Source organism: Squalius cephalus (genome assembly GCF_949319135.1).
Source record: "Squalius cephalus genome assembly, chromosome: 15".
Taxonomy (NCBI): Eukaryota; Metazoa; Chordata; class Actinopteri; order Cypriniformes; family Leuciscidae; genus Squalius; species Squalius cephalus.
Window position 1 is genome coordinate 6,483,231 of NC_137136.1, and position 25,992 is coordinate 6,509,222.

The following is a 25,992-nucleotide window of genomic DNA, read 5'->3' on the forward strand; positions in this document are numbered from 1 at the left end:
AACCACCAACTAACCAAATTTATTTGTTGTGTCTTTTAGCTGTGGAGTTTCTTCTTTTGCCTGAATCTATTGGCTTAAACTGTTAGTTTTTCATCTGTACATTTTGTCAGTTTACTCTCTCTCTTTCTCATGTAGCCTATTTTCAAACCATTATGACTTTCTTTCTGCTGTCGAACACCAAAGGAGAAGAATATTTAAAGAAAACAATGGAAGTGCATGGGGATCAGTGACTGTCAAGCAATCCATACAAAAGGTCACAAGTCAAGTTAGAAGACTAAAACATTCAGACAAAAATGTAAAATCTTGCTTGACAGCCGTGGTCTCTTTCATTGCATGGCAAAAGTAGCTTGGACATTCACAGAAGAAATTAACAAAAGAAGGAAAGTCTTACTGAAAGATGCAAGGATGAGCAAAGGATGACAACATTTTTATTTTTAGGTGCACTGTTTATTTAAAGGCACCGTAAGTAATTTCTGAGAAACGCTGTTGAAAATTTAAATCAACACCTAAACAAATAGTATTGCAAATATTTGCAATAAGTGGATTGGACCGATCCACAGAGCACCAAAAATCTCTTGTAGCCAATCGGCAATGGGGGCATATGATGGGGCGGAGAGATCATTAGCAAGATGAACATTTGCAGAAAGATTGTAAAAAGAGAGATGGCTGAGGTATTACCAAAGAGGGAATGGTCAGAGGATTATAATTGGAAGAAGAAGTGTTACGATCAGAAAAGAGCTAGGACTACACGTGTTAAATATTGGAAAAGCTTGCAGTGCTGAAAAGACGTGAGAGAGCGGGAAGGCCTGAAAACAGATATTGAGGTTGCTATGTTTCTATTCGATACGTGAGTAACATTGGTTTTTGCTTTTTACAGAACCAAGCTGTTGTATGCTTGCTGTTGTTGTTGATTCACCCATACTTGCGCGAGCGGTCTGATGCGCCAGCTCTAGTGGTTCCTGTGTTGCATTGCATGCTCATTATTTTGGGAGTGGAGCAATGACGGGAGTTTATTTGTTTGGGTGTCGATTTCAAATATCAACATTGTTTCTCAGAAATCGCTTACTGCAACTTTAAGTAGCTGTCTAAGTTTTAAGTAGAGCTAGGTGAAAAAAACGATACGTTAATTATCGCGATATAATTTTCCTTGGTAAAATGAAAACAAATTTTTTTTGGCCATATTGCTCAGCCCTAGTTTTAAGTCCATAGAAGTTAATTCCTCTGTTGATTTGACATCAGTGTTTTGTTAAGGTTGGGATTAATAGGCATGGTCAGATCTGGAACAGCATACAGAGAAAACTCATGACTTGAGCGAGTGAGACACTGGGTGTGATGAGGCAGTTGGCGATCAAGGTGTTTAATTACCGCCACAGCATCCTGGTCTGGTGGAGAGTGTGTGTGGGAACTTGGCAGCGTGTCTGTGGACGTTCATGTCAGCAAGATTTACGATGGATATTTGGGAGTCAGAAAGCCATTATTTTTCATTCTTGTGACTGCATTGATTGGATTTTCTTGACACTGGCAATCGTTTGGCAGCGAGTGCAGTGGAAATCAATACAGTTTGACTCTAATGTGGGATAAAGTTCCTCCTTAATGTTAAATTTCTAGGTAAAGCTTGGCACAGCCCACATGTAGACTATCTTGAAGACCAGGCACAATTTAGCCTACTCTTTAATATTTAAAGACCATAGGCTGTATTCCAGAATACATTTACTTTATATAGGCTAATCGACGAATGCTTAGATATTAAATTAAGGTTTCCAGTGCAAGCTTAGAGGAATAGTTCACTCAAAAATTACAATTGACGTTATTTATTCTTGTGTTTGGAAGTTTGGAAACTTTACACAACTCTTTTTCATATTATAAAAGGCTTGAACTATTGCACTTGAGTCATATAGACTAAGTTTATATTGTTTTTGGAGCTTGACAACTTGTCACTATGAAGTTGGTGTATAGAAGAAAGCGGCATTTAATGTCATTCAAACATTTTAATAAAGAAGTAAAGAAAATATAACCGCTTTTAGGTTTGGAACAAGTAAATATAATATATTAATGGAGTAAATTTTAAAGGTATTAGCCTATTTAATAGTAGTTAACCCAAAAATGGAAATTTTGTTGTTCCAAACCTGTATGAGTTTCTTTTTCTGTAGAATATAAAAGAAGATATTTTGGGTAACCAGAGAGTGGACGGCAGCCATTGACTTCCATAGTAGGAAAAAAAATTACTATGGAAGTCAATGGCTACCGTCCACTGTCTGGTTACCAACATTCTTCAAAATATCTTCTTTTGTGCTCAACAGAAGAAAGAAACTCATACAGAATATTCATAGATGACCTGTCAACACTGTTATGTGATGTTTATATATCTGAAAAAAAAAAAACTTTGATCTTTCAATGGCAAAAGCCCATTTGTAACCACAAAGGAAGGATGCAAATTAAAAGGAGCCCATCAATATGCAAATACAGCCCCACACGGAGACATGAATAGAGCATCACATGCTCATAACCTCAGAGAACATGCTGTTTGCAGAGACAGCTGTGTTACGCAACCTGCGCCTCCATCCTTCACTGTAACTTGGGCTGCTGCAATTACATAAAGATCTCATGTATGTTAAAGAGAGAGGGCTGAGAGAAAGGGAATAATGCCCGCCAATCTTCATTTCCATCATTATCTCATCCGTTTCCTGTTTACCATTCGAGTCGTGTGTCTCTCAGACACGTCCCCCAACTGCTCTTTTCTCCTTGGATGAAAAGGTTGCACATCTATCTAGTGCATTCTGTGTTTTGCAGTTGCATCACTTGGATTACATATTGAGGTTTTATATGAAGATTCATTTAGGGATTCACTCACAATTTGCTGTTGTATTGGTGGTAAATGATAGGGGTGTAAAAATATATCGCAAAACAAAAATGCAACAATATGTATCGTGGATAGTGACAATATGTAAATTGAAAATGAAAATTACTGTGTTGAGACAAAATTCAAGTTTACAGAGTTTCAGTGTCAGTACTACATTAAACTACTATATAATGTATTATGTATAATAATGCGATGGGGTAATATTTGTGGGTCCTGATGCCAAATATCTTATGTTACCGGTAAAAAGTGGCCTACATTATTTTAAATAGGCTATATCTAGCCAGTGACAGAGTGCAAGCATGAATATTTTTATTCTGGTGTCACCATTGTCCTATGCATTGGGTTACCAGCACCAAGTCCAAGCCTATTCATTTACACCCACAACCAAATTTAGCATTTTAATCAACAGTACATTTTTTGTTAACCTTTTATCATATGTTTTGGCGTAATCGCAATAATATCGTATCGAATCGTGACATGAGGGTATTGTTACACCCCTAGTAGATGATGTACACAGAGCTGGTGCTAAGGAGATGGTTATGTGGTTTAATCTTCAGGAAAAGTGAAATTTGTAGTTCATGCACATGATGTTAGAGATTCCTTTGTTTTAGATGTTGACGTCTTAAATTTACTCACCCTCATGTTACTCCAAACCCATATGATTTTCTATCTTCTGTGAAACAAAACAGGTTAGGCAGAATGTTTATGCATGTTTTTCCATGCAACAGAAGTACTAGCCAATTTTCATCCAGTTTTTGAGTTCTGTTATTACCAAAGTGAAAATGTTTGTGAAATTTGTTATCTCCAGTCTGTTTCCATCCAATTAGCTTGATAAAATGGTGTGCATAATGAAGTCTAAGTTGTCGTCTAGGTTTTGGTGTATCGCAAAAGAAATCTGCCATTGTCGAAGTTTTACTCTGGATTGGAACAACTAAAACTGATTTCGTTCTGATTTTCTATTTTGTTCTGCTAAACATTTTGTATTGTTTTTTGAATTGTTTGTAATTCCTGCAAGAACATCTGCCTCAAAATCACTTGACTCATTGCGTGATGTTCATGGGACTGTAAAAATACTTACTGATTAGGGTACAGAATTTAGATTTTATTAGGCCCGCCATTTCACTGTGTATGAAGTCCAAATTGATTTTAAGGGTGCTTCGATCAGGATTTTTGGGGCAGATCATCGATTACTGATCGTGGAAGCAGTATTGGCTTGGGGTGTAACGATACACTCATGTCACGATTCGACACAAATCACAATACTGAACTCACGATTCGATACTTTCGCGATATTTTAAGCCAAAATAAAGATTTTTCTTTTTTTTATTACTTTATTATTATTATTAAAATAATATTATTGTTATTTTATTTTATTATTATCAGTACCCACAAATATTCCCCCATTGTATTATTATACATTATACTCAACATTATATATAGTAGTTTAATGTAGTAATGCCACTGAAACTTACATTTTTTTTCTCATGCAGTACTCTCGCTTTTCAATGCGGGCATTCATTGGATCTCTTACACAGACAAGCTGTGCGTGCACAGGTGTTCTCTATGTCCCGTTTCTCCTGCTAATAATGCACTGTACAGGAATAAACCATCTAAAACACTTTGAATAATCTTACTGCTAAAACGAAATGTGATATGGTGATTTAAATGATGTTTGTTGAGGAGTGCCGTTCCAGCGCATGTGCTTCAGATAATCAAAGCAATATATATATATATATATATAAGCAGATATTTTAAAGAATGCTGGTAATCAAACAGTTGACGGTAGCCATTGACTTCCATAGTAGGGAAAAAAAATACCATGAAAGTCAATGGTTACCATTACCTGTCTGGTTACCGACATTCTTCAAAATAACTTTTGTGTTCAGCAGAAGAAAGAAACTCATACCAGTTTGGAACAACAATTTTTGGGTGAAATATCCCTTTAAGCTTCTGTGTTTTAAATGGAGAACTAATATTTCATTCACATCAATTATTGAGCCCTGTAGCTGGCCTACAGTTATTCTACATCAAAATCAGCGTCTGAGTGGTGTATTCATCTCTGCGCCAGCAAGCCTGTGATGTCATTGTAGCTTTGTATTTCTCTTGTCTTCATTCTGTGCAGTGATTCTGTGCTTTACGTTGCTCTCGTCTTAGGTTGGTGTCTGGGCTTCAAGCTCAAAGAGTGTTTTAGATCTTAACAAAAGAGACAAAGGAACAAAGTGAACTTAGTGTTTGAAATGGTCCTTGTGTGATGGTGTTTTAGATGTACTGGAGTTCTGCGAGGCTTTCGCAGATTTTCGTCGAAATTTATGTTATGTACTAAAACCTAGTGCAGTTTTAAGAGCAAACACTGACTAAATAACAAAGATATGTTGTGAATCTTTATTTTTTTTAACCACTGATATCTTGAGAGCAGACATGCATAAAATTGCCTAAATCTTTGCAAACTTATTACGAATTATGAAATATATATTTTTATGAAAAAATTGGAGTCATAATACAAAACAGAAACCATGCATAATAAGAGGGTTTCAGTAGATTGTGGAAATTAACCAATGGGTTACCAACGTCAATAATCTAAATATGGCCAAATAGCAGCCAATATTTTTGTCTCACTCACTATACTAAAATATTCCCAAATCACAGGTTTTGTCTGAGTTATTTTGTAGAGGGTTAAACTTAACTTAATTAGCAAAGTTGGCGTCCATTTCAAAATATTTAAAAAAGAAAAAAGAAAAACAATTTCATAGTTTTTGTGGAGATGTGAACTAAAAAGTGCACAAAACCTTTCTCATTTTTTGACAATATAGAATCTAGATTGTGTCTTTCTCAAAAATAAAGTGTCAGTCAGATTTCTTGTTAGCAGGTTCATTTCCAGTGTTGCAATTAAAGTCTTTGTTTTATTGTTTATTTTTTACAGATAATATCGGTTATAATTATCAAGACATAGGAAGTGTCTAGATAAAATCCCCATTAAAATCAGTCATTTTGCCATTTGACAATTGTGAATTAATTTAGTACAAGTAATTTTTTTGGTCATGAAAGAATGTTGAACTAGATTTGTGGTAAATATTTCTGTGGTAGTTATTTCATACTTATTTCATTATTCTTGAGCAGACACAGCTGTGCCAGTGACCTCTTTCCCAGGCTTAAGTTAGAAACGAGCTCTGATGCCCCTGGGGCAAATGACTCTGAGTCAGTTCAGCCACTAGAATCATTCTGCCCTGTCAGCCCACATTTTCTCATAAGACTGTGTGTGAGCCTCATTCTTCAACACATCTTTAGATTTTCTCACTGAATCTCATAGAGTATTCTTGGGGATGATGTCGTTCAATTCACCCTGTTATATTCTAGTCTTCAAGAAGGATGGTGTGAGAATTTTCGTAGCTGGTGATTATCGGGCCAGTTCTGCATTACTACATCCTTGTTTTTATGCCTTGGTTACTTAAACATTTGGTTTTCTGTTATGTTTTAAACATCGTTTTTAAAAGGCTGATTAATTGAGGCTAAGTGTTAATAGGCCCAGAGTTAACATGATCTGCTTTTTAATAGTTTGGGGTCCATAATATTTGTTTTGGATTTTTTTTTCTAATTCTCACCAAGTCTGCATTTATTTGGTTAAACATAGAGTAAAAAGAAGAAATGATTATAGAACAGAAATTAAAGAACTGTTTTCAGTTTGAATATATTATAAAATGTAATTTATTCCTTTGATGCAAAGCTGAATTTTCAGCATCATTAGCCTACTTCAGTCTTCAGTGTCACTGAGTGATCCTTCAGAAATCATTCTAATATGTTGATTTGCTGCTCCAGGAACAATTCTTACTATTATAAATGTTGAAAACGGATACTACTTTGTCTATTTGTTGATGCATCTTTGTTTTAAATGTTTTTGGTCTTGACAATGCATATAGCCAATTTGCTGTTGATATGGCAATACAAATAAATTAATAAATAATAGGGCTGTCACTTTACGTTCGAAAATCGATTGCACAATCGATCGGACCAACCAACGCAAGTTTCGAAAACGAAAATAGGGAATCGATTTTAACGGTCTTTTCTCGGAGCGCGTCCAGCTCGTCACGAATCCGCCCGCAGCGAACACGCGTCACACAGCAACTGCAGGCTCTGACAAACACGCGTAAACACAGCCATGTTGAAGACTGCAGTAATGTTTTTCATTTATGTTATGGCAGTCCACTCTGCTTATTGTTTTTCGAGAATGTGCACGAAACTTATATATTTGCTGACTTGTGCACGTCTAAAGCGCCCTCTTTACATTTGTCGTAAAGCCTGATAGTTGTCCGTGGATTTGCCCATATTTGGCGTTTAAAATGGAAACGTCTTTAGACATGGAAAATCGATTTTACAATCGATTCAATGAACACTTATGTCTCAAAAATCGAACAGGATTTTTTCACAAAAGCGACAGCCCTAATAAATAATAAATCTAGCTGGCCAAATTGCAAAAGTGGTTTGTGATAGTTCTTCATTTTAGAAATCATCCCATTGTTTTCCAAGAAAATACAATTAAAGTCAATTAATTTGTATCTGTTCAATTGCAGGCTTTGTCCAAAGTACAAAACTGATTGATCAGTTGCATATTTTTTTGTATAGAACTTTGACCATTTGAAAATATTGGCAGGACTAGTGCAAGACCACACAAAAGAGATTCAATTCAGTACCCGCGACCTGTTTTCTGTGTGCGCACAGAGAGCTATCTTAGACACGGCGAACAGAAAACAGGTCGCGGGTACTGAATTGAATCTCTTTTGTGTGGTCTTGCACTAGTCCTGCCAATATTTTCAAATGGTCAAAGTTCTATACAAAAAAATATGCAACTGATCAATAAGTTTTCTACTTTGGACAAAGCCTGCAATTGAACAGCTACAAATGAATTAACTTTAAATAGTTTTTTCCTGGAAAACAATGACATGATTTCAACAATGAAGAATATTTTGATCTTGTGCTTGAATCTGAATGGTTAAAAATCGCTTGATTTGTTTAAATTGACTAGACTTAAAAACACGTGCAAATGATAAACTTTCATGACAACGCAGCACTGGCCCAATTGTGCAAGAGACAATTCCGTCAACCGTCCCGAGCTTCTTCCTCGCTGGCCCCGAGCCATCGGGCAGTCCTTATTATCGAGCCCTGTTGTTTAGCCTACAATATGGAAGTATCTCTCTTCTCTCTTGGCTCATGTGAACTCTCTTCTCTGTGGGGGTATGTTGCATTTCCTTCGGTGGGTTTATGTTGTGGTTCAACCTTTCGTCACACTGCTCAGAGTTAAATTTTATGCTCTTGAGGTCTATATGTTTAGCACATGAAGGAAATAGTGAGGGTTTTTTTGGTCTTTTCTCACAGCCAATGGACTCTAGAGTTTGTTTCAACACCATCTTAAGTTTCAGCCTCCAAGTTTCCCATCACATCATAGCCGTGCATTACTGCGTTCAGCATGGAGCGGTTTCGCATTCCTCGCTACACTTCATTTATCTGTGTTTTATTTTGAATGAATGAAGTAAAAGCTCTAAAACAGTCGCAGGTCTTGTAAAAGCAGCTGCTTTGAACTCGTGCCCGGAGGAACTTTGCCAACACAAATGGGCTTCGCCCATCCCCACCGCTACATGCATTGCATACATCAGTATGTAGCTCTCTTTGTGGATGCTAACGTGTTAACTTGTGAGTTTAATGATGTTTAACAGCCTGACATTCATTTCACACAGTTAATAATAGTTTACCCAAAAATAAAAATTGTCTCATGTTGTTCCAACCCTGTATTTTTTTCTTCTTCTTTGCAACACAAAAAGAGAAGTTAGGCTGAATAAGCGTGCCTATAAGCTTTCTTGTTGCCATGCATTGAAAGTGGATGTTTATTTATTGTGTCAAGATTTTCTTTTTTTTTGTGACCATCATCAACTTTTGATGTATGGAAAAGAGCACCATGAATATTCTGCCTAATAGCACATTTTGTGTTTCACAAAAGAAATAAAAATTAATATCAGTGTCAAAATGAGAGGAAGATAAGTAGGCTAAATGGGTAAATCATTTTTGGATAAACTATTCACTTATTTTGACATTACCATTTAATTTTACTAATAGTCATGTAGTTAGTCTCAGTAAACGACAGAGAAAGACTTTTGTAATGCATTATTTATAAATCAAATCCAGATGGGACTTAACAAAATAATTATAGTAATACTAGTAATAATAGAAATACTAGTAATAATAACAATGATGATATTAATAATTAAAAAGTTTTATTTATTTATTTATTTTTTGCTTAAAAAAGGATCTTAATACTTTAAAACTGGCAAAAATATAATTTGAAAGTTTTTTTTTTTTTTGGTTATTTTTAAATATTTGAGGTAAAGTTGAGAATTCAAACTTTTAGACAAAAATAGTGATTAAATTGCAACTATTTTAATCTGAAGACAACTTTCATCCTATTACGATCTGCCTTTACTCTGTCAGTGTCATTCATCCATCATTGGCGCTTATTCACTCCAATATGCTCATGCAAACAGACAAACGCTTTGTCTAACTGCAAAGACGACTTCTCTCCTAGCCTCTCTCCATCATTTCCTCATTTTTTTGTCGTCTTTTCTTCCTCCTACACTCACGTGGCCCCAGCTGGGATGCAGAGAGAGTGTTTAGTATGCCAGCAGCGCTTCTGGGCCTTCCTGATTCCCCATAGAAAGCAGGACGGAACGTGAAGAGGGGGGTTACAACGCCACAGTGGACTGTGGGAGCAGAGTTTCTAAGATCCGCTCCAGGAATGTCCATGATTCATTTGACCTTGCTTTTACCCAATCCCCAGTTGTCCCTTGTCATCCCAGGCGCATGAGCTCTGCCCCATGCTAGTGTCTGAGGGGAGTGTAGATGGAGGTTTTGGAGCAGTTGCTTCCCCGGGTGAGCGTTCAGAACTTGCGGGGACAGACGTGGATAGCCGTAGATCTATGAATGAGGTCCTTTAAAGTGCTGGGGGTTGGGTGGGATCTTTAAGAAGAGGCTGAGGAAGGAGTAGGGGGGTCCAGGGGCCCTTAGAAGCCATGGGTGAATGGGAAGGCCAAGGCTGCTTTGTTCTGAGGTTGAACGGCCTTGGGGGGGAAAGTGGAACACAACAGAAATTTACAGGACCATATTAGGTGAGGGATGGAGAGGAAGTGTCCTAATGCAACAAGAACTGAACCTTACGAAGTGGTTCTCAACTGACGAGGTCTGTACTGAAAGTCGGGGAAAGTTGTGAAAATTTAATTTAGAAACTAAAATTTTTCCTTTTTTTTGATTGATTAGGGACAAGTACAATTCTGTCTTGATATACCACTTTATGTCCAAAGTAAAATCTGTGTGCTGAAGCAAATTGCAAATGTTTGCTATACTAATGGCAAATGATTTATAATAAAAATTGGGATTTTTTTTAAGCCACTGACACATCTGAGACTTGGATCTATAATTTTCCGGTATGATTGATACAGTGGTTCAGTGATTGTTAATGAGTGATTCAGAAGAAAATGATCTTTTTAATCATTCATTTGAACCGATTCATTATTCTAAGATTTTGAAATCATTCGACTGCAAAAGAGAACTAAAACTGAGGTGAGTGACATGTAAACACCACGTTTGACAATACCCAATATCGAAAAAACATTGTGATAAACTGTAGGATTTAACTACAAAAATGCAATGTAAAATGCTTGTACTTGGAATTTTACAAATCTCTGGATTACAAATGTCTGCATCTCTTTTTCATGTTCAAAAACATTTCGTCATGTTTTTTAGATCTGAAACTAAAATGCATCAGTCTACTTGATGCTATTATCAATTGTGTTCTGCTGTTATCTCGAATTTCTCTGTTTTTGCTTGTACTGTCAGCCAGTTTAGTATTTCAATTCCTTTTAACATCTCTGAGACTTGTATGTAAGGTTCTCCGGTATGTATGATACATTGTTCGTGCTACATTGTGTTTAATTAGTGATTCACAAACAAATAGTTCTTTTGAGACTATTCTTTTTAATGATTCAGTTGAAATGATTAATTATTCACTCAACTGCAAAGGATAACTAAAACTGATGCTGTTGACATGTAAACAATGCCACGCTTTCCACAATCTTGACATTGAGAAAAGTAATAAATGGTAGTATTTATCTAAGCAATGCATTTAACTTCAAAAATGCAATGTAAAATGCTTTACAGGGACCATTTTGAGGAAATAAAATAATAATTGGGTGCCTTGAGATCCGAGATGTCTGAAATTAATTGACTAACTAAAATGAATTTAGATTCTTGATGTTATAATCAATAAGTGTTCCACTGTTATCTTGGATTTCTCTCTGTGTTTTTGCACATTCTGTCAGTCAGTTTTGTGTTTCAGCTTTGTTTGGCATCTTCATGGTGAGGAGTCATTGAGCAGAACGCACCCTCCCCCTGCCCGTTCTGTCATTTCAGAGCACAATTCCCACATGCACACTTGTAGCGTCAGTCGGGAATTCTGCTCTGTTTTTCAGTTAGGCCTGGGTTGTATGACGATATACACCCTATCACGGTAACTAGTTAAAGGGATACTCCACCATTTTTTCATATTAAACTATGTTATTCCCTTAACTAAGACGAGTTGATACATACCTCTCTCACTTTGAAAGCACTTAGCTTACCCCAGTATATTCAATGGTATCTAACAGCAATGAATTTAGAAGTGACCAAACACATCAACGTTTTCCCTATTTAAAAACAGTTACACAAGTAGTTATACGACCAAGTACGGTGACACAAAATAAAACGTGGCGCTTTTCTAAGCGGGTTAAAAAGGATAAATAATGTATGGCGTAATAGCACTTTTGGAAGTACTTCGACTCGGCGCAGTAAAAAGTCACGCCTGATCCTCTTCCTCTCACCTCTGTCAATAGTGGAAAGAGGATCAGGCGTGACTTTTTACTGCGCCGAGTCGAAGTACTTCCAAAAGTGCTATTACACCATACATTATAGTTATCCTTTTTAACCCGCTTAGAAAAGCGCCACGTTTTATTTTGTGTCACCATACTTGGTCGTATAACTACTTGTGTAACTGTTTTTAAATAGGGAAAACATTGATGTGTTTGGTCACTTCTAAATTCATTGCTGTTAGATACCATTGAATATACTGGGGTAAGCTAAGTGCTTTCAAAGTGAGAGAGGTATGTATCAACTCGTCTTAGTTAAGGGAATAACATAGTTTAATATGAAAAAATGGTGGAGTATCCCTTTAAGATACTGCTATACCATTTATACCTTGGTAGATATATTTGTGCTGAATGTGCACCTATTTTCAAATCCACCTGGCTTTCATTTCCAATAAGAAAAACAAGAAGTACAGTTGAGTTGCTTCTTTAAAGTTCCATGTAGGGGTGGGCGATATGGCAAAAGTATCATCTCAGAATTTTTTTCAGAGAGGATCGTGAGTTAACGAGTGAGTGAGAGGAGGCGGGTGTGTGTCAATGTGTCATAGGAGAGAAGAGAGAACAAGAATGCACATATTTTATCGGTTTATCAATACAGCAGAAAAGGAGTATTGGAGCAATTTCAGATATTTCAGTATTGATTCTTATCGAAATATCAATATTTTTGACAGCACTAAACCCTACCGCTGCTTATATGTTGGGACTGGGGCGCCAGAACTGCAACTGATAGAATGTGCACTGTGGCACGATACTACGATCTTTCTTCAAAGGCAGATCGTTGAGACATTTTTATTGTTCACAATCTAAAATCGTGATATCGCACACCCCTAGTTCCATATAAATATTATGGTAGCACTTTATTTTACAGTCCTGTTCCCCATGTACATACTATGTACCTATTAATTACAATAACTGGGTAATAACTAGGTACTAACCCTGAACATATCCATAAACCTAACCTTAACCCTGTAGTTACCTTATATTAACCAGTACTTTCTTAGGTAAATACACTGTAAGTACACATAAGTGCACTTACTGTAAAATAAAGTGCAACCAATATTATTAAACATGAATATGATAATAATTCAGTATTATGCCATCTGATACCATCACTGTACTAGTAGCACCACAGTACTTCTTTGTGAGGGAAGTGTTTTTGTCAGACCATTACATCTTACTGGGCTTTTTCTGAAACGGGATCCACAAACTCCACTTATAATCTGTCTTTTAATGGTCTTGGGAAAAAGCTGCTTAGTCTTGGAGATTTGGAGGTGGGGTTTCGGGTGTTGACTCTCCAAGACAATTGACAATAGCCTGTATAGCCTCTTCTGCTTGAGTGACTTAATAGCCGCTGTCCTATTGTCTTGTTTTGAGGTCAGATCCAGGACACCTGCTGCGAGCAACGACCGAAAAACAATGATCATAATGGCCAGTTCCAGTTTGATAATATCTGAGGGTCATGTTTTCAAGTCGTTAGTTCTGTTACCGCTATCAACCTCTCTAAACCCATTTTGTTTACCTGCGGCATGTCCTTAATCAGAGCGTGTGGAGGAGGATCGATACGGCTCGCGGGGAAGGGTGTATAAATGCAGCGACCTGGCAGTGTTCTGATGAAAATTCAATGCACTGATTAGGAAAATGAATAATCAATGAAGTATATTTTACCCCCCCCCCCCCCCCCCATTTCATCCTAACAGCCATTAAAAACATGAAAGTAAAATGCAATAAAAAGCTAGTTAAAAATAGTACAAAATTATATTAATTTAAAAATAAACTGAAGGAATCATATTTAATCATTGAATCAAGTTTATATGCATCAATATAACAATACATTGTAGCAATATTTACCTACGTAGATGTTTAATAAAAAAAAAATTATATATATATATATATATATATATAAAAAACATACCAGACACTGACTTCTGTGAACTTTTGTGAATAATGATGATGCATTGCATTTCAATCGTTAATTTGATTTGAATGGTTATGAATTGATTAATTTATACCAATGAATCAAACCTCTTTAGGAAAATCGTTCTTTACTGTTGAAAGAAGTCTCTTATGCTCACTAAAAATACAGTAAAAACAATAATATTGTGAAATATTATTACAATTTTAAACAATTGTTTTTTGTTTTAATATATTTTAAGATGTAATTTATTACTTTGTTGCAAAGCTGAATTTTCAGCATCATTACTCCAGTCTTCAGTGTCACATGTTCCTTCAGAAATCATTCTAATATGCTGATTTGCTGCTCAAGAAACATTTATCAATGTTGAAAACAGTTGTGCTTAATATTTTTGTGCTACTGTCAGAGCAAATATTTACACTCCTGCTCGTAAGGTCAAATGGCAGTTTAGTGTATACGTGCGCGTGTCTGTGTGTGTACAGCAGAACTACTCCGACAGCACAGAGAGACTGCGGGAGGAAGTGACAATAATAGTGTGTGTGTGTGTGACCCATTTTATCCAGCGCACCTACAAGCAGACTTCACAGCGTGTGCTTTACTGGACACAGCTTGGGCTGCACCCAGTTCCTCGCGTGGTTATTACCAGGGACACCACACACACTGTGTGACACTTACACAAACACAGCCCACTGTTCATTTGAATATTTCTCTCTCTACATCTATCCTGGTTTCTTTATTTAACAGCCATGTGGTTTCACCCTTTACACACACGCACACATTGAGCCTTTCTCCATGGCTAAAGCCAGCGCTGTTACTATAGAGACGCTGCCCACATGATGGTACGGACTTTGACAGCACGACTTCGCTATAATAAGCCTCTCTCGCTCTACTCTATATATCAGCATAATTCGGCCACGTTAAGATGACAGCTGACAATTGCTAGCAGCTTTACTATGGTGACCCACAACCATCCCCTTGGTAAAAATGCACTGGTACCAAGATACACAAAGTATGTTTGTATTTAAATAGTATGAGGTAATGCCTATTTTTGGATTCTTAAAAGCTTTGCAAGGAAAGGGGTTGCTGATTTAGTTTCTATTATAATTTGGAACCAGTCTTATTTATAAGAATCTTTTAAGAATGATGTAATAGTCAAGTAAGATTCTACTGGATATACTGAATTTTAGTTAATCTCTAGTAGGATATTTTTTGTTCTTTTATATATATATATATATTAATAAATAAATAAGAACAAAAAATATCCTACTAGAGATTAACTAAAATTCTAAAATTCAGTATATCCAGTAAAATCTTACTTGACTATTACATCATTCTTAAAAGATTCTTATAAGTAAGACTGGTTCCAAATTATAATATAATTTTTGGTAATCCATCCAATCAAGTGTGTGTGTGTATATATGTATATATATATATATACTTGATTGGATGGATTACCAAAAATTTTATTTGGTTATTAACTTTTAGTTTAGTTTTTAATTTAATTTTATTTAATAATAATAAAAATAATAAATAAATACATTTTATTTTTATTTATTAGATTTTTTTGTTTGAGTGTTTCTTCTAGAATATTAAACCTTCTATAGGAGGTATAAAGCAATAGGCTATATCAAACAAAATAACAGATCCTCACGTTTTAAACAAAACTGCAACAAAAAACATTTTATTCTAGCTTCATGCATCTTTTTTTTAACAACACTTGAATGTGTGTAAGTGTCATTAAAAAACAACAAAATTTTGAACAAAAAGCTGAGAAAATCTCATTTTTGTCAAATCCTACAATGTACATAAGCAGTGCTTCTATCGCTTGTTTCTGCTTCTTCTTAGCCTGTGTTTTGATCCTGAGATTCTGTACGCTTTCAGAAGATCTGTAATAGCGCCCTCGCTCTACCGTATAACAGTGAAAACACGGATTCCTGGAAAATTCAATCAATGGCAGGGAAGCGTTGTGTTATTAATGACAGAAACTTCCGTCAATGGTTGGGAAAGAGTTAACTTAAGCCATTGATATAGTGCATATCTTCTGAAGTGATTATTCTGATTAAACTCCTTAAATAGAGTTGAGGACTCTCACCCAGCACTCCTTTTTTCTTTAGTTTTGGCTGTTTGGGGACTAAGACTTGAATGTTCACTAAACAAGAACGTAAAGTAAACACATACATAGTATTATTATATTTGTCCTAGCATTATCAACATTGCAAAAAAAACAAAAAAAAAAAAAAAACAATAGTGGTAATTAGCATAAATGAATTTCTTCTTTGGTCAGTTTGCTCTTTCAGGTCAACTAATGTCCTGGCACAGCACCAGTTTGAAGACATTCTTGCTGAGCAAGTTAAATAAACTAATATACTGAGGTTTGTTACCACCGGAGTAACTCAATAACGTATGTTCATTATGTACATCGGGATAGCGTGCTTGCAATGCCTTGGCCAAGCATTCATGTTCGTGTACTTGAGTTAAAGTTGTTTTTTGGCCTTAAAGTCTTTAACTGGCTGAACTTAGCATAACTCTCACACGGGCCAAAAAATGCTCCCTACAAAAACACACTCCATTCCTACATCACTCGTTGCCATGGTTGCAGAATACTCCCCATACCAGAGAATTCCTGCCTGGAGGTCTCATGGATTCTTTGTGTTTGTTTACGGCTGTCTGCAGTTCAGCTCTACATGGGGCTGACCTTGTAAAGGCCTTTCATATCTTTACAGTTTACAGTTTTTATTTCTCTCGCCGACCAGACAAACATATAAATGTCAGGATAATAAAATATTTGTGGTGCTAAAATACAGTTTTAAACTGCTTGAGGTGAATAAAACTATACTGGGGAAACTTGAGAATTAGCCTATTCCTTGCTGTGCACTAGTTGCACATTTGCTAATTTCAGCAGATGCCGTATAACTTTCTCTAATATAAGCCTTTCTCACTGTATTTTGCTAATCTTGTTATAATGCCGACTAATTCATGCATTTTCAAAATCCAGTTTTTGGACATTGGCAGGTCATTGTGTGTATGAGTTTATAGTGCAGACTAATGGCTGATATTAAATGGCCTTTATTCTCCTTTTCTGTGTCAAGTGTCAGGACCCCAGTGGGTTCGGAAATGCGCCATGTTTGTGAGAGCGATGAGCCTGGCGGACATGTCCGGTAAGTGCCGCTCCGCATCCAAACGCACTTCACGCACAGGATGGGATCAACTCTGACTCTGTTTGTACAGTTATGAACTGAGTAAGAGGAATACTAAAATGATAAAATGCTGTATTAAGATGATTTTGATAAATAACAGTGTTTGAACCCATCCCTGCCTAAACTCTTACCGTGCATGTCATTTTTGTTTTTTACTGAGTCTCATTCACTCATAATTGCTTACTGTTGATAATTCCAGATTATTCTTAATCTTATTCTTAAAGAACGGTGTGTCTACAGGAAGTGATTAGCATAACACACACCCATGTTCACATAAGGGCTTTCGTAAACCTCTACTCTATAAACAATTTGTCAGTCTCTGCATATGATTTCATATTTTTAATGTATCAAATTTCAATATATCAAAATTTTGTGAATTTCAAATAACATTTAGCCTAAGTGATAAAACTGAACTTTTATTTAATAGCCTATAATTTTCACATAAAAACTGCTTAAACACATGTTGTACCCAGAAATACATGCGTATACATGGTTAGTGAATGAGACTCATTATGTCTTGTGTGTTGTGCATGTTTCGTGATCTGTGTGCATTTTTTGCCTTTCCTTCTGTGTCTTACCTCTGACTGAGTTGAAAAAGCCCTTGTTTGTGAGTTGTCTGTGTGCATATCTTTTGCAAAGCTGGTCAAAAGACAGGTAAACTGTGCACCGGTCACTGGATGACCAGAATGGACTGTGAGTGATCAGGATGCCAGACTTTGTATTGGGATGTGTAAATATTAATTACATTTTCTTTTCTGGCCTATAGAAGGGCAAGCCATTTATTTCAGATGGAAAGATACAGATATAGTGATCTCATATAAAAGTTGAACCCTGAAATCAAAACTGACCCTGTTTATCTTCTTAATACATGTTTCTGGTCTTATTGTGTCTTTTCGGCTGATGTCATCCCTTCTCCAACCAATTGAACCCATTCTGGAATGGAAAACCATTATTTAATTTTTTTAAACCCAGTTAATTCTGATGGATGAAACAATGTTCTTTTTTTGTTCTTGAGTCACTAAATTTGGCCGATCTCACAAACTGATTTAATTTGACGTAAAACCGCAAAAAGACGTCAGCGACGTTTTATGACTTATACTTACTGATAGTCATCATGTCATTGTCAAGCATGAATAATTACAAGATAGATAAATCAATAGCATCACTTTTTTGCGCTTTCCTCAGCCGTTTTGTAACATAAGAACCTCCAAACATGATCAAAATCGATTTTCTTGAAAATTTGAAAGGTTTTCTATCAAATGAGTTTTAAGTCAAAAGTACTTGTTGATACCTTGTTTTTTTTTGTTTTTGTTTTTGTAGAGTTGCAAGCCATTACTTTTAAGTATGCCAGTTAGACGTGAAATCATTAAAAATACCTTCAGGGTGTAAGGGGTTAACAGTGACAGTACAGCTTGAATGATCAGGGTCGGGATCGGTATCGGCTGATCATGGTGACAAGAAATAGGCTAGGTAGTTTGTATCGGATGTAAAAATCCTGATCAGAGCATCCCTAACCTGAATACTTGTAATTTGTGTATATTTCTTATTGTATTACTGACTGTTTACTTGCCTTTAATTTTTTATTAGTTAGGCTATATACTTTTGCTGTGGTATCAAAGTACTTAAAGTGTTCTTTACATGAAAGCAAATTTCGTTTTAATCGTCTCAGCTCCTAATTTTTGCTGATCTGAAAAATGATCCGATCCGTGACTCAAAAACCGGAATGCGATCCGAACCGTCAGTTATGTGACCTGTTGCACCCGTATATTGAACTGTCAGGACGCACCTAGAAAAGGGTGCCTGAACATCCCTAACATGTCCAAAAACCAGTGGAGAGAACGGCACAAATGCTCTGTCATACGAGCAGCCCTCCTCTTCCTGCGAACAGCTGAGGAGCCGCAGAGGCCTGGCGTTAACCCAGCTTTCAGATCACCACATCAAATATTCAACAGGTGCCTCTGAATGTGCGCGTTTTGTGTGTCCGAGACGATAAGAAAGGCAAGATAGACGAGTATGTGAAGAAAGAGTGCTTTTGCGCTTACGAGAATCACCAAGGAAAGCCCACCCATCCGCACGTCTCTAGAGGGTCCGACGGCAGGATTAGAGACCAGAATGAGCATTGATGCACCTGAATTGGTGAAGCGATGACCTAGGGAGGTGATGACAGCTAAAGTGTGGCTAGGACTTGACCTTGTTGACCTCCAGACTTCTGCGTCAAGGTATCATCCGCAGAAGAAATGTTCAAGAGGAAGAGAGTGCTCAAGGTATGAACCAATCTATGATAAAGGACGATTCAGTATTTTGTGGAAATATTTACCTCGCTTTCTTAGGGTTTAATTGGTTGGTCGGGTAATAGATTACTGATTTGTGTGTGGTTTGTATGTATTTAAAGTTTAAGATTTGAAGCAGCTGTCAAGAGCAGCTTGTGTTGTGTCCAAAAGTGTCTGTCAGAGAAACATAAACCAGTCATGGAGAATGCGTATGAAGTTACCAGAAGAGAGACGGCAGGATCTGCATTTTTCCAGGCTTTATGTGGTAGAAACTAGACAAGTTCAAGTTATACCTACTTTGTCGTACAGCAGAGAAGAGGTGCACTAGGTCAACGTGGTTCATTAGCATGTTTCCATCGCAGGTTTATCTCAGGTGAGCCCGTATGCCAGCCGCCAGGTGCGTTGTTTGCTGTAAATCCTCCAGCGGGTCCGACAGGTGTGTGTTTGCATAATATCACTGTGGCCTTGGTTGAAACCAGCTGCGTTTACTGTCACTACACGCAGCACTCGTAGCCTTGGATGAGGAACACTTGAAGTTTGAAATGTAGTCTTTATTGTGGGTTGAATAAGAGCACACTGCTTTTTTGAGTTTTTTTCAGCACTGTGATCAGGAGCTTTCACAGCTGGATGGGCGAGTCATGTGGTTTCAGCACACAATGTGCAATGAAACTTGGATCGAATGAGATTTAATGATACATCTACCAGCTGCATTCAACATAGATTTATCTCTTTGTCATTGTTGAGCAGACGAAAGATTTGATGTTCTTTTTGTTTCATTTGCAACTGAGGGTTTTTAAGCATATATTATATTATATTATATTATATTATATTATATTATATTATATTATATTATATTATATTATATTATATTATATTATATTATATTATATTATATTATTATGCTACACTACTGTTCAAAAGTTTGGGCATGGTTAGATTTTTGTTGTTACTTTGGAAAGAAGTCTCTTATGCTCACCAAGGCTGCATTTATTTGTATAAAAATATAGTAAAAAATATCAAATGAAATATCAAATGTGAGATATTATTAATATTTTTAAAAAACTGTTTTCTATGTGAATATACTTTAAAATGTAATTTATTCCTGTAATCAAAGCTGATTTTTCAGCATCATTCTTCAGTCACATCGGAAATCATTCTAATATGCTGATTTGGAGCTCAAACATTTCTTATTATTGATGTTGAAAACAGTTATGCTGCTTTAATATTTTTGTATGAATATAAAGTTTTAAAGAGCAGCATTTATTTGAAACAGAAATTGTAACTTTTGTAAATGTCTTTACTGTCACTCTTGATCAATTTAATGCATCCTTGCTGAATAAAAGTATTAATTTCTTTTTAAAAAAAAGCTGACCCCAAACTGTTCAGTGGTAGTGTACTTTTATGTTTCCTCTTTGCATGTTAGACCAGACCTTTAAAGACAACTTGATTGAATGGCATTCACAACAAATTTAGCTTCTGTGATGTGGCGTAATTCCGAGTGAAACCTAGCCAAGCATCACCATGACTATTGCTTATCCTCATGGTTTGGGATTTGACGAACCCTAAACCAGATCTAGAGGCTAAAATTACATTAGAGACTTGGGCCAAGCAACCATCCAGTACAACCTAGCAACCGCATTGCAACTTCCTGGCAAACGCTTTCGCGGTTTAGCATTATTCATATTTTCCTTCAGTCTATATTCAAAATTATGATTTAATATTATTTTTCCCCATCCTTAATGTTAGCAGAAAGTCATTTCAGTTGGAGAAACACATTTATATTTTCATGAAAGATTGATGAATCATGTTCAATAAGACCTGGGACATTTATTAATAATGTAAATGGGGTCAATTTTGATTTCAGTCTGTTTTATTTATATTAAGGCAATGGAACAAAAGTTATTTCGGCAGTGAATGTTGTCAGTTATAAGCAAGATACATGACGGTGTTTAAAAATGCTGCTTTTGCTCCAGGAATGTTACTCCACTATCTTGAAATCCCAAATGCCAATCATGGACTGAGAGGAAACGTGGTGTGCATCTTTGTGTAATAATGACTGACACACAATCAGTGTGACTCCAGTTAACCTCTTCAGACAGGGCTGTGCACAGCGGTGTAAGTGTGCAATATATGTCCACTGATTTATAGACAATGGCAGGCAGCTCTTCTCACTGTCGCTGATTTGGCCGACATCTCTCCTCTGAGATCTCAGCTTATCCTCAAGCCGATCCTCAAGCCATGTGCTGTGAAGGTTATCATCAGATTGAGGAATGTGTGCTCAGTCCAAAGCTGAATGGAAAGGTGGGGAGCTGGGAGGAGGTTGGGTCGGAACGAACATTTGACTTTTAATCATATGGAGCAGGGCTATTATATCTTTGAAAACAATACCTCAGTTTTTTTTTTAGGTATAATTCTATTGGTTCTCATTTGAAAGTTTTTGTTTTTGTTGTATTGAATTTGTAAATTTAATTTAAGTTTTGATCAGTTTGACCTGTTAAATAGTTTTTTATAAAAAAAATGGCCGGTCAAAAGTAAATAAAATGTATTTTTAAAATTTAAAATGTATAAAATGTTATTATATTTTAAAATTTCTGTTTAGTTTCCGTTAGAATTATGCCGAGTTCACACTGAACGATTTTAGGCCCGATTTTCACTCGCTGACATATGCCCGAAATCATAGGCAAATTGGTGCTCGTTCACGTGAGTGACAATCACGCAGTGTGAATGATCAAAGACGCGATCTGAGACAATCCCCGACGAGTCGCAGACGCCCGTGAGATATTTGGCATGCTAAATATCTGGACCTGTCGGTGATTCAAAATCCTGCTGTGTGAAATGTGTTCTGACTGAAAACTACATCGGCGATGACCTACAGCCAATGAGAGAGTAAGATATAGGGCAGCGGGAAGTTCGGGGAGGAGTTATAGACCACAATATCAGTATTTTAATAGATACATTTACAATTATATCAAACAGAAACAAAGCAAACATTTGGTTGACCAACAGCAACAGCAGCACATTGCACAATTATTTATTTACCCCCAATTCTCTTTGCAGAACACAATCCTTGCTCCCCTCGTCTCCCCAACCATTTCCTCCTGCATAATCTGTTTTCTTTTTCTCCTTTTCGCTGCAAATCAGCGCACAGACAATTTGGATCGCAAGCTTCTTGCAGGCTATAATTTTTAATAACAATTTCAGTCTTGCGCGAGAACTCCGGTCTCACGCACGTATGATCTTGCAATATTTCCTGATCACTTCTGGCTTGTGTTTGGTTGGTTCTTCCTATTGTAAAGTCATGTAGTGTGAAACCTCCTGTCGCCGATGAACACAGCAGCAACTGAATGCTTCCCCAGACAGTGTGAAAAGAACAGTGACCCGACTACTTTGAAAATCGTGCAGTGTGAACTCGGCATTACCTGTTGATTAATAGTTTTTACTTTGTTTGTATTTTTCGAAAAACAGCTATTTTTAGTTTGGGTTTTGATTGGAATTGAGTATAAAACATATTTTATTATTTTCTCTGTAATTTTGAGTTGTTAGTGAACATTTATAGCTTCTGAAACTAGCTTTTGTTTTTAAAGTAACAAAATATTTTTTTCAGGGCTAGTTTTCATCGTTCTAGTTTTTGTAAGAAGTTTCAACAAACACAATATTATTTGCTAGCTATCAGGAACTGTGTGTGGGCTTGCAGTCAGATAAAGTGATTGTATCTTGAGGTCTGGTATCAGTGTTTTCAGCTTTGCTTCCTTGTCCTCCTCTATAAGAGATGCAGCATGCAAATCTAAACACAATATTTGTTTACAGGGCATCAGTGCTTTTGCTTTTTGCAGCATAGTTATAGAAGTAAGCACACATACTAAGGGATTTATTATTATCATTAGGGCTGTATGGGAATAGATTACATTTTTCTAAGTCACACACATCTGCTTGCTTAACTGTACAGTAGAGGTTAAATCCTTAATAACCTAAATATGCTTATGCACCACTGACCATCTCTAAAGGTTTCTTGCCCAGGGGGGAGCAGCTAGCAATAAAGGTAAGTGTGACAGAAGTGCCCAGCATCTCATTTCTCCTGTACCGCCACATTTACAAAGCTTACAGTACATCTGATCATCGCCTCTAAAATGATTAGCTTCTCAATAAAGCTGGCCTATCCTAATTTGCAACTCTTTTGCGGAAGTAAACAAGATTGCATTGGATAAAACAGCAGACAGATCCACTCTTGTCGTCCCTCATTCCTGTGCTTGAACTCATCCGTGACTATTGGTGTTGTGTAAACCTAAAGGAAGACTGCAGAGATCTGTTCTTCCCCGAGGGGATCAGGGAAGTGCGGTCTCGCAACCAAATGCTCCCGTAGCAATGTTTCCATCGAAACTGCCTGTCAAGTGGATGAAACTCAAACAGTCATCCTGACAGGTCTGCTGTTATCAGAACTAATCTGCATGACTGAGCCATAATTCGCCAGGGCTTTGATTCATCAAGGACAAGCATAAAAAGCTCTAATAAGGGAGGAAGCATCCGGTGTGTACTCAGCTCTTGCTCTTCGGCCCAGAGCCCTGTATTGTAATCCTGGAAGTGAACTTTTTAGAGCTGCGCATAATATATATATTTGACTTTCTGTAAAGCGCATTGTAAAAACTTGACTTGATTTATAAAAATTAAAAAATGTCATTTTAATTTCTGAAGGCCCAAAGTATACAGAACCCTCCAGAAACTCCAGCACTATGATAGCAACATTTATGGTGGACCTTGTCACCTCAACGTGATTGGCGGTCTCACTTTTTTTTTTTTACTTTTATTTACATGATGTTGATCTTTTCTTATATTTTGATGTCCTTGTCACCTCCGTCAATCCCAAATCCCAAAACCTGCTACTCATTTCCCATAGAGATTCAAAATGGCCACTTGGCTCACGTCACACCAATGGTCATGTCCAGTGAATAAACAGTGTGAATTGAAACCCATGCCAATCTACACTGATCACCCATTTTAAAAGTGTTTGATGTAAATGCTTGGCTTTTATTCCAAATGAGACCAGAGGTCAGCAGACGACGTCTGGGTCGCTTCACAAGCTGCTTGCTGCTCCCTTAGCGCCTTTCCGAGTGTGATTTGAACATTTAAATTAAAGTGATCTGAATCCTCCGAGAATTATCTCTGTACTGTATGATCACTGTTGATTTAAGGCTTTTGTAATCCATTTTCTCCAAAGTATGTGAGCTGTTGACTGTCCTTCAGATGATTCATTATTTGGCTGACTTTGCGATGACTTTGATCTTTGTGATGTAGCATGAATTGTAAACCCATCAGAGCATAAAAACGTTTTCTTCTGTTCTCCTTCATCGTTCTTCAGGCTCGGAGCACTGATAATCTGGACAGTTCTGGGGAGCCTGGGACCCGATCGGTGGGCACCACTGCCAACTTGAAGGGGAAGATGAGCAAAAGGTGAGAAACGACACATCTCTCTCTATCAGTGCAGTCATTTAGGGTGTTTTTAAACTAAAGCAAAAAAATCTCCTTTTGATGTCAGAGTTTGGTTTGTTCAAATGGTATTAAATAGGGCCGTTTGAAATCATTTTTCTTTTCCCCCAAATTCTATTTACCGTTTACATTTTCTGGATTCCGTTTCAATGGTTTACATTTTTTTAATTAAATTTTAATGATCAAAAAAGGATGTCTAATCAATTGAGTTCATGAAACTTAATTAATTTACTAACTTATTAAAATGTAACAATAATAATGCCTTATGATTTTTTTTTTTAATGTTTTCAGAAATGTCAGGTTTTTTTAATAGTTTTATTGGATTCTGTGTTAATACAAATGTATTCATCAAATTAGATATCAAATTAATTCATAAAATGTTGACAATTCAGTTAACCGTTTAAAAAGTAATCAAATGAAAATTTTGCATTTTTGGGAAACAAAGTGCTGCACAACAGAGGTTTACTTTTTAAAATAAAACATGGATGAAAATTGTTTCAATAAACTATTGTTGTTATTACTTTGATAAGTTAATTCTACTGCATAATAGCAATATATTTCTATCATAATTAATTCAATTTGAAACAAACCATTATTTTAGCGGGTTGTAGTGAAGACCTTTTGGGTTTTTGTGTGTATCTGAGGATAGTTTTATCAAATGAAATGATGGAAAGTTTGTGACATTTCACATTATACCTTCAATTATATTTCTAAGCCTGGATTACACAATTTCTTTGTCACAGAAATCATAGGTCCCTATCTTAAATCAGCTTTCGAGACTTTCGAGTCTTTCGAGACTAAGGTGCCAACTTTAGATAACCACACCCACTTGACCTGTTAGTCCTGACCCTCAAGAGTAAAACAGCCTTAAAGGGTTTAGACACAAAAGAGATTGACTATATTTTAGTTTAATAGTTAAAGTGTTGCTGTCAGGGTGAGTTCAGTTTCAGGTTTGTCCAGCTCTGAACACACCGTAAAACAGGAAGTACTTGGTTTCACTTCCCTCTGAAATAACTGATAATGGGATGCAGAGTTTCCCTGTGGTGTTCATGAGTGCCTTACTGAAAACTGCCCTGGAGTGCTTCTACATTCTCTGTAACTTGAAAATACAAACTAGATCTGAAGAAAATGTGCGTAGTACATTCCTGTGCAAAGCTCAGAAAAATGCCACAGACTTATCAATGCCCTGGTATTAGCACTGTGTTTTGTTTTCCTGGTGAAAATCCTAAGACTGAACAATAGTTATATAGTGCCACTTGCCATAATGACTTATTTGATTAACCAGACAATTTAAATTCACTACTTTAATCTCGTTGCTACTCTGGGATGAAAGTAT

The 25,992-nt window shown here is 36.5% G+C and overlaps 1 protein-coding gene across 6 annotated transcripts in view; it reads left to right on the forward strand.

Annotated features, from left to right (window-relative positions):
- The window catches only part of arhgap33 (Rho GTPase activating protein 33), a 57,638-nt gene that overhangs the window by 4,829 nt on the left and 26,817 nt on the right, over positions 1-25,992 (forward strand). For 3 of the 6 annotated variants that reach the window (XM_079894690.1, XM_079894692.1, XM_079894693.1), the window contains exons 2-4: positions 16,798-16,866; positions 23,180-23,214; positions 24,529-24,620. In XM_079894690.1, the coding sequence (XP_079750816.1) occupies positions 16,798-16,866; positions 23,180-23,214; positions 24,529-24,620 (196 nt within the window). The remainder of the gene's footprint in view (positions 1-16,797; positions 16,867-23,179; positions 23,215-24,528; positions 24,621-25,992) is intronic. The other 3 variants (XM_079894695.1, XM_079894694.1, XM_079894691.1) reach the window with 2 other exon arrangements.